The sequence below is a fragment of the Callithrix jacchus genome, chromosome 22, assembly GCF_049354715.1.
Source record: "Callithrix jacchus isolate 240 chromosome 22, calJac240_pri, whole genome shotgun sequence".
NCBI lineage: Eukaryota > Metazoa > Chordata > Mammalia > Primates > Cebidae > Callithrix > Callithrix jacchus.
In genome coordinates this window covers 40,027,515-40,037,053 of record NC_133523.1, presented here as the reverse complement: position 1 = coordinate 40,037,053, position 9,539 = coordinate 40,027,515, and the positions used below count along the sequence as shown (strand labels likewise).

Sequence of the window (9,539 nt, the reverse complement as noted above, 5' to 3'; positions counted from 1 at the left end):
TTTCCCAGAAGGCTTTGCCGGCGCGTTATGTAACTTTCCCTGCGAAGCGGCCTCTGGGGCAGAAGGAGGTGGAGGTGGCGGCGGCCGTTGCAGCGGCGGCGGAGAGAGCGGCGGGAGCCCTAGGTGGCGGCGAGAGCAGCCCATCGTGGGACCCGAGCTGTGCGCCTCGGCTCGGAGCCCGGACCGGGCGAGGGCGCCGACGTGCCTCGGCCTGCCTTTGCGAGGGAGGCGGGAGTGAGCAAAAAGGCTTAAGGCCCAGGGGGCGGGGAAGGGGGGCCGGGCCTGGATCCGGCGGGGAGGCCGAGCCGGAGGCCGGACCGTGGCTAGCGCTGTCCCGGGGACGCGGATCGCACGGCGGCGGCGGCGCGAATCGCACGGCGGCGGCCGGTGGAACGCGGGGGCCGGGCGGCGCGCGGACTGGGGCCATGGCGTCTGTGCAGGCGTCCCGCCGCCAGTGGTGCTACCTGTGCGACCTGCCCAAGATGCCGTGGGCCATGGTGTGGGACTTCAGCGAGGCGGTGTGCCGCGGCTGCGTGAACTTCGAGGGCGCGGACCGCATCGAACTGCTCATCGATGCCGCCCGCCAGCTCAAGCGCAGCCACGTGCTTCCCGAAGGCCGCTCGCCCGGGCCCCCGGCCCTTAAGCACCCGGCCACCAAGGACCTGGCTGCGGCCGCCGCACAGGGGCCCCAGCTGCCGCCCCCGCAGGCCCAGCCCCAGCCATCAGGGACTAGCAGCGGCGTCTCAGGCCAGGACCGCTATGACAGGGCCACATCATCGGGCCGCCTCCCCCTGCCCTCGCCGGCCCTGGAATACACTCTGGGGTCCCGCCTGGCCAATGGGCTTGGCCGTGAGGAGGCTGTGGCAGAGGGGGCGCGAAGGGCCTTGCTTGGCTCCATGCCTGGCTTGATGCCCCCTGGGCTGCTAGCAGCTGCAGTGTCTGGCCTGGGAAGCAGAGGCCTGACGCTGGCACCCGGCTTGAGTCCTGCCCGGCCCCTCTTCAGCTCTGATTTCGAGAAAGAGAAGCAGCAGAGGAATGCGGACTGTCTGGCAGAACTGAACGAGGCCATGCGGGGCAGGGCAGAGGAATGGCACGGGCGCCCCAAAGCAGTGCGGGAACAGCTACTGGCGCTGTCCGCCTGCGCCCCGTTCAATGTGCGCTTCAAGAAGGATCACGGGCTGGTGGGGAGGGTGTTCGCCTTCGATGCTACTGCCCGTCCTCCAGGATACGAGTTCGAGTTGAAGCTCTTCACGGAATACCCCTGTGGTTCCGGCAATGTGTACGCAGGCGTCCTGGCGGTGGCTCGTCAGATGTTCCACGATGCTCTGCGGGAGCCGGGCAAGGCACTGGCCTCTTCGGGCTTCAAGTACCTCGAATATGAACGCCGGCATGGCTCAGGAGAATGGCGGCAGCTGGGTGAGCTACTGACCGACGGTGTCCGCAGCTTCCGCGAGCCAGCTCCCGCAGAGGCCCTTCCCCAGCAGTACCCAGAGACGGCCCCTGCGGCTCTTTGTGGCCCACCCCCGCGAGCCCCATCCCGGAACCTAGCGCCCACGCCGCGCCGTCGCAAAGCATCCCCCGAGCCTGAAGGCGAGGCGGCTGGAAAGATGACCACCGAGGAGCAGCAGCAACGACACTGGGTAGCACCTGGTGGCCCGTATTCCGCTGAGACCCCTGGTGTGCCCTCACCCATTGCCGCCCTGAAGAATGTGGCCGAGGCCCTGGGTCAATCACCCAAGGACCCTGGCGGAGGTGGGGGGCCTGTGCGTGCAGGGGGTGCCAGCCCTGCAGCCTCCTCCACGGCCCAGCCTCCAACCCAGCATCGCCTGGTTGCCCGCAACGGTGAAGCCGAAGTCAGTCCCACAGCGGGGGCCGAAGCTGTCAGCGGGGGTGGCGGCGGCACCGGGGCGACCCCTGGGGCCCCCCTGTGCTGTACCCTGTGCAGGGAGCGGCTGGAAGACACCCACTTCGTCCAGTGCCCCTCGGTGCCCGGACACAAGTTCTGCTTTCCCTGCTCGCGCGAGTTCATCAAGGCACAGGGCCCGGCTGGGGAGGTGTACTGCCCAAGCGGAGACAAATGCCCGCTGGTGGGTTCCTCCGTCCCCTGGGCCTTCATGCAGGGTGAGATCGCCACCATCCTTGCTGGAGACATCAAGGTTAAGAAAGAACGGGACCCGTAGGCCACCACTGCCTCCAGGCCACTGGCCACCACCCTCTGCCCCTTTGCCACCCACCGCTGCCGCGGATAAATTATTCCCTCCCCGACCTAGCCCAGTGCCACCCCTACCTGTGTACATACTCCCTTCCTCTGCACAGACGGGTCCCCTGGGGTAGATGCATTGTGGGTGGGGGGAGAAAGCTTGTGGTTCCTGTCCGAGGGGGTGTTTGGGGTCCCTTGGCCCCTCCAGTTTCCCTCTGTCCTCCTTGGCTTGGCTTTGCTGCTGCTTGTAGTTGGGGGAGAGGTGCCCCCTCCTCCTTGAGAAGGGACCTCCTGAAAACTCGCTCTTTATAAACCCTCTCCCGCCCCCTTCTGCTCCTTCAATAAACCGAAAGATGGGTTTTTTTTTCCTTCTTGGTCCCTTAGTTGTGTGAGATGCTGCGCCCCCTTTGGGACTGAAGTGGTCCTGCGAGGGACAGGACGTTGCGCGGTAGCCTCCAGGTGGCGCCCGGCACCCAGGCGGTCCCGCTGGCCGACCTTCAACGAGAGCGACCCACTGGTCACGTTTTAGCCATCGGCCCCTTTTCCAGATGAAAAAACTGAGGCTCAGAGAGGGGATAGCTCCTGCAGGGAGAGGCTCGGGAGTAGATTACCCTTCTGTAGCTGGCCTATCTCTGCCTGGAAGGTGGAGGACTGAGCGCCCACGTGGTGGCGGGAAAGAGGCATTGAGAGGCTTCCTAGAAGAAACAGGCAGTGGGTTCTTGCTGGGTAGGGGGAGTATTTGGGGTAGATTGCTACAGGGACTGCCCGAGGAAAGGAAATTTACCTCCATGGGGTAAACTAACAGGATGCCTAGAAACAACTTGGCTACTTCTCGCCTCTGGTGTTGCCCGAGAGGCGGACATTTGGGAAGCCCCAACTGGACTCCTCACCCTCGTCCCGGGAGACAAGCCCCTTCGGCGGCCACCCTAGAGAGCAGAGTGAAAGGCACTTGCCCCGCGGCTGCCTCTGATGTGCGCGGCCTTGTCCCGCACCTGTCCGGGTGGCTGATCATTAACCAGGACTTCCTGCTCGCTGGCGTCACGGGGCGGGGCCTGAGCGGGCTGCGGCAAAGCAGGGGTTAAGGGGAGGGGGCGGCCCCAAGAACCCAGCCCCCACCCCTGGGGCCTCCCCAGCCTCGCCGAGGTGGAAATTCTGGGAAGGGGGAATGCGGGGCGCAAAGGCCCGCGGATGGACAGGGAGATAGGGAATGATTGTCCTACCACCCCACAGCACTGTCAGACAGCTCTGGGACCTTAGGTTGCCCCCAGATGTCCTCGGGAACTCAGGGTTCCCGTCACCTAAATCTGGAGGCCCCTACAGTCCTCATTTCAGCTCGGTTACCCTGGGGTCCCACTCACACTTGAATAACTACATGTCCTAACTCCCAGATATTAGGGGTCCTAGGGCTTCAACCTTCGCATCTGGAGGACTTTCTGTTCTTGGACTGAGGGTGGTCCATCCTCCCCCACCCCCCAGCCATCAGCTCTCAGGTGTTCTACCACCCCTGGCACTGCCAGCCTGGGCTCTGGGCAGGGCTGGGAAAACCACCCCTGATTAAATACACCAGGTGATAAGCTTGGAGCAAGAGAGACCTGGATGGAGCTCCGTGCCTGGGCTCCCCTCCCGGGCTAGCCTGTGGCCTCCCCTGACCTAGCAGGCCCAAGTGCTGGCTGGGTATCTCCCCCACCCCCAAATCCTCAGAGCTGGAGGCCTCCAGACACCTGGCCCCTGTGCCCCAGTGGGAGCTAAAGAGCTGCGGAGGACACCTGGTCCTTTAAGAACAGCTGGTAGGTGGGTGGGGGGCAGGGGAGTCACCCCCAGCCTGGCTGGTGTGTATTCTAGATAGAGGTTGAGTTAACCATTAACAGAGCAGAAGGCCTGACCTGTGTGGGTGTGGGGGCTGGATCAGCCCCCACTTCTCTCAGTGCCAGGGTGGGGCCAGGGTGGAGGGGTTCTGGATTTATTTGGGAATCAGGCTATAGGTGGAGAGACTTCAAGACGGGAAATGTAGAGAGACACCTGGGGAAAGATGGGAGGCAACAGAGGTGGGAGGGAGAGATGCAGGACCAGCTCACTGAAAGACACAAGGAGAGGCGGGAGCCGGAGACCCAGAGCGACAGGGAGAGACTCGTGAGGACCTTGGGGATGAGGCAGACCAGAGAGGGAGAGACGGAAAAGAAAAGGAAATGGCCAATATTCTGACAGGTTGAGCGAGACTGAGATATACCTATGAGATGCCAACAACAGACACATAAGAGAGGGGAGACTAGATGCAGAGAGAAGGCAATAAAGAAGAGATGAGAAAAAAAGAAAAAACAAAAAGGGAAGAAAAAGAGGTGAGAGAGACAGAAGTCAGGAAAAGGCACAGGTATGAACTAGAGCTAAGACATCCTCAAACTTGGAAGTTCTGTGAGACAGAGGCGGGGAATGGGAGCTCTGTGAGGAAGTACAAGGTTGCATCTGTTTGGGTTATTTGGTCCCCAGTCATCAGACCAAGGCACCTCCTCCAGGAAGCCCTCCCTGACCACCAGCCTGCATCAGGTGCCATTTCTGGGCCTTCCGTATCCCTCTGTACTCCCCCAATCCTAGCCCTATCCATTCTGGAGTGTTACTGTCTGGCAAACAGACTGTGAGCCCCCGAAGGGAAGGCCAGGGATGTCTTGATCGCCGCTGCGTCCTCAGCATCACCCAGCACAGGGTCAGCTTAAGGGATGGACAGATTAATGGGCTGCTTCTCTTCCTCAACAAGTGTTTATGCAGCATCCACCATGTGACAAACACTGGAGGAGATAATGTGGATGGAGCAGGGAATAGAATGCAGCCCTTGGGCTAGGGACTGTGGCTCACGCCTGTAATCCCAGCACTTTGGGAGGCCAAGGTGGGAGGATCACGAGGTCAGGAATTCAAGACAAGCCTGGCCAACATAGTGAAACCCCATCTCTACTAAAAATACAAAAATTAGCTGGGCATGGTGGCACATGCCTGTAGTCCCAGCTACATGGGAGGCTGAGGCAGGAGAATCACTTGAACCTGGGAGGCAGAGGTTGCAGTGAGCCGAGATCATGTCACTGCACTCCAGACCAGGCGACAGAGTGAGTCTCGGTCTCAAAAAATAATAATAATAATAATAATAATGCCGCCCCTACTTTCACTCCAGACCCAGTGACAGAGTAAGATTCTGTCTAAAAAAAAAGAATGCAGCCCTTCCTCTCATGGAGCTGGCATGCAGGTGAGAGATGCACACAGGACCAGAAAATGTGACAGCCATGGAGTGGTCAGTACTACAGAGAAAAAATAAACCAGGGAAAGGGGATAGAGAGTCATGCGGGTGGCTATTTTATTTTTTATCTTAATAGAGACAGGTTTCACCGTGTTGGCCAGGCTGGTCTCAAACTCCTGAGCTCAAGTAATCTGCCTGCCTCAGCTTCCCAAAGTGCTAGGATTACAGGCGTGAGCCATGGCACCCAGCCCCGGTCGCTATTTTATTTTATTATTTGTTTATTTATTTATTTATTTATTTAGAGACAGAGTCTCACTCTTTCACCCAGGCTGAAGTGCGGTGGTGCGTTCCCAGCTCACTGCAGCTTCCACTACCCAGATTCAAGCGATTCTCCTGCCTCAGCCTCCTGAGTAGCTGGGACTACAGGCATGCGCCACCACGCCAGGCTAATTTTTATAATTTTAGTAGAGACAGGTTTTCAGCATGTTGGCTAAGCTGGTCTCAAACTCCTGACCTCATGTGATCTGCCCATCTCAGCCTTCCAACGTGCTGGGATTACAGGCTTGAGACACTGCGCCCGCCCGGCTGGGGCTGCTGTTTTAGAAAGGGATGAAGGGCTCACTGAGCATGTGACACTAAGAACTGAGGCAGGGGAGGGAGGGCGCCAGGGGAAATCTGGGTAAATAGCACATGCGAGTGTCCTGTGATGGGAGCCTGCTTAGTTTGTCCCGGAAGCAGCGGGCCAACCAGTGCTAGCAGAGAGTAGTGGGAAATGGAATCAGAGGGATGGTGGGGAGCAGTAGGAGGACCTGTACACTGTGATCAGGACTTTGAATTTTGTTTTTTGTATTTTTTGAGACAGAGTCTTGCTCTCCATCACCAGGCTGGAGTACGATGGCACAGTCTCCACTCACTGCAACCTCCACCTCCCGGGTTCAAGCCATTCTCCTGCCTCAACCTCCCGAGTAGCTGGGACTACAGGTGCACGCCAGCACACCCAGCTATTCTTTTTGTATTTTTACTATAGATGGGTTTCACCATGTTGACCAAGCTGGTGTCGAACTCCTGACAATCAAGTGATCCACCCACCTCGGCCTCCCAATGTCCTGGGCTTGCAGGCATAAGCCACTGCACCCAGCCTGAATTTTGTTCTAATAGAAACAGGTGGGAACTTTCAAGCAGGGGGTGAAGGGATGGAGCAAATGAGACAGAAATGGCATAGAACCCACTGGGACCGACATTTATCTGTGTGTTCTCAACACGCAGCCCAGCACAAATGCCCGATGACTGTGCGTGCATGCGTGAGAGAGACCACAAACCAACAGGGAAAATGCCAGAACGGCATCTAGATGGACAGTGGGACTCAGAGAGAGGCCAGCTCAGGGCCCAGGGACACTCAGGAACAGCAGATACACACAGACCCACAGCAGCCCAGCTGAGAAGTCCTGTTCCTTCCAGAACCCTCCCCACCCGGAAAGCTTCCTGGGGCTGGAAAAAAAACCCCAGGCCCTCCTGCCTGCCTCACCCGTGCCATGCCCACTCACACCTCAGGCAGAGGAAGCTGGCAGGCCCCACAGGAACCTTTCTGTGCAGGGGGAGTGGAGGCGGGCAGGCGGCAGGGACGAAGGGAGAAGAGTGGCGGGCAGGCGGGCAGCGGCTACACAAAGGCCCCAGTGTCTTCCCCTGCTGCCCGGGTACAGATGTAAATAATCCGCACATACACGTATATATATATATACCAGCACACTGAGGGGGAGGCTGGGGGCCACACACTTCCCTAAGGGCCCGGGCATGGCAGAGTCTGTGCCTGAGGGGGCTGGGGGCTCAGAGACCCACAGAGATAGTCCCCAAGTCTGAGAGGCTCAGGCAGACAGATGGCAGAGAGAAGGAGAAGGAGAAACTTACAAAGTGGAGCAGAAAGAGACTTTCCGAGAGAGCACCAGCACCAGCTAGAAAGCAAGTGTCAGGAAGCAGGCGGACTCAAATGGAGATGCAACAGCCAAACTTCCAGAGACATGGAACTTCCCTGCAGAGACAGAAACAGGGATGGTGACAGAAGGAAGAGAGAGGGTCACTCCAGAGAGAGGCAGAGCCATGGAGAAGCCCGGGTGAGAGGAAAGAGGGATGAAGAGAAACAGAGAGATTGACACACAGTGAGACAGCAACAGACAGACAGACAGAGTTGAGGCTGAAGGCCTGGGGAGGCTGGTGCCCAGGGAAGGGGGAGGGTCAGGGCACTTTTCCAGTTTGGGGCTCACTGTCTGCAGGACTCTGGTCCAGCCCAGAACAGGCTGAGGGGCAGGAGCAGAGGTGAGGGAGGTGGCCCTTGGGTTCCGGATCTTGGTGTTTACCTGGGGCAGGATTGCAAATAGGCGCCCAGCCTGGCCCATGGTCAGCGAGGGTAGGCTGGGCTGGGCCACAGCCCTGGCACCGGTGGGCCCGACACACCCACCTGTGGCCTGGGCGATGAGTAACACATGCACGGTGACACCTGGGTAGATGGTGACACATAGAGGGACAGACATGGTGACACACAGTGACAGATATAGACTAGAGCCACAGTGACAGGTCCAGAGTGACAGAGACATAAACAGTCACAGAGACACACTGTCACAGCAACAGACACACACAGTGAAGCGTGCTCATCAAAAACACAATGACAGGCAAACATGTCGTCAGGCACAGAGGCACGGTGACAAAGCACAGAACGATGAACAGATACAGAGAACTTGGCAACGGCCACAAAGAAGACAATGACAGGGCCGGGCACCGTGGCTCATGCCTGTAACCCCAGCACTTTGGGAGGCCAAGGCAGGTGGATCACGAGGTCAAGAGATCGAGACCATCCTGGTCAACATGGTGAAACCCCGTCTCTACTAAAAATACAAAAATTAGCTGGGCATGGTGGTGCGCGCCTGTAGTCCCGGCTACTCGGGAGGCTGAGGCAGGAGAATTGCTTGAACCCAGGAGGCGGAGGTTGTGGTGAGCCAAGTTCATGCCATTGCACTCTAGTCTGGGTAACAACAGCGAAACTCCGTCTCAAAAAAGAAGACAATGACAGACAGGAGAGTCACCTACATGTGTACATGGGGAGACAGTGACACCAACACAAACCCAGAACAGATACCAATGCAGAGACGTCCAAGCACACACACACTATCGTGCTGAGCAGAGACACACCACAGAGTAACACACAAGCTCACAGACACGGTGACACCAAGACGCTGACAGCCAGACACGTGAATGAAGCCCAGTGACAAACATGCTGACTGGGACACACATGTCCCACCTAGCTGTGAACCGCCCAGTCACCAGTGAATATCTGGCTTCTGGGAGCCCACCTCCTCCCATGTGGCAGGCTATGGCAGAGAGTGGGGCTGCCTGCAAGGGAGGGCTTGGGACCCCAGGACTGCACTGCGATGCCACTGGCCCTCCCATCCTACAGAACAGCGGGGTGCTTAGGGGCACTGACTCTGCACCAGACTGCCTCGGTTCATGCCCTAGCACCCCACTTGTGATCTGTGTCACCCCAGGCAAGTCACTTCATGTCTCTGTGCCTTCGTTTCACGAAACAGTAAAGCTGGGGGGAGCGGGAGGGATGGAGTCCGTCAGTTCTGTAAGATACTAACGCAATCCCGGACCCGTGGGAAGCCCTAGGAGCTTTTAATCATCATCATCATCATCATTTCATGCCTTCTAATGCTGACAGCCCTCTGCCCACAGCTAGGACCCTGCCCCAGCCTCTGCTTCCCCACCCACGAGCCCCTCCCCTGGACCGTGTCACCTTAGGCCCACAGCCCAGGGCCGCCTATGTCCCTATGTCCACCACACACCCCTGATTCATGGCGTCCCGTGTCTGTCCATGCGTCCCACGTCTGACCGTGGTACTTTTCCACGCTGGACACCAGCCGGCTGTCCCTGGGTAGGGGTCACACCTGCCCACGCCAGCAGAGCTGGTAGCCACCAGACACCCCAACGGATGGCCCCACCCTCTCCCAAGGACCCTACAACAACACCCCACCCCTCCGGCCACCTGAGGTCCCCACTGGGGCGGCCTGAGGCCCGAGCCTGGGGACAGGAAGCCCCAGGCCTGGCCGCCCTGAAAGCTTCTTTCAGCCT

The 9,539-nt window shown here is 58.8% G+C and overlaps 1 protein-coding gene across 1 annotated transcript; it reads left to right on the top strand.

The window, feature by feature from the left end:
* The first annotated feature begins 60 nt into the window (after positions 1 to 60).
* Positions 61 to 2,568, top strand: IRF2BP1 (interferon regulatory factor 2 binding protein 1). Its single transcript, XM_002762294.6, has one exon. The coding sequence runs from the start codon at positions 426 to 428 to the stop codon at positions 2,178 to 2,180; it is 1,755 nt and encodes a 584-aa protein (XP_002762340.2). The 5' UTR covers positions 61 to 425; the 3' UTR covers positions 2,181 to 2,568.
* Positions 2,569 to 9,539: the final 6,971 nt, after the last annotated feature.

Coding starts and splice junctions, on each gene's coding strand:
- IRF2BP1 (XM_002762294.6), top strand. CDS start 426: ATGGCGTCTGTGCAGGCGTCCCGCCGCCAGTGGTGCTACCTGTGCGAC.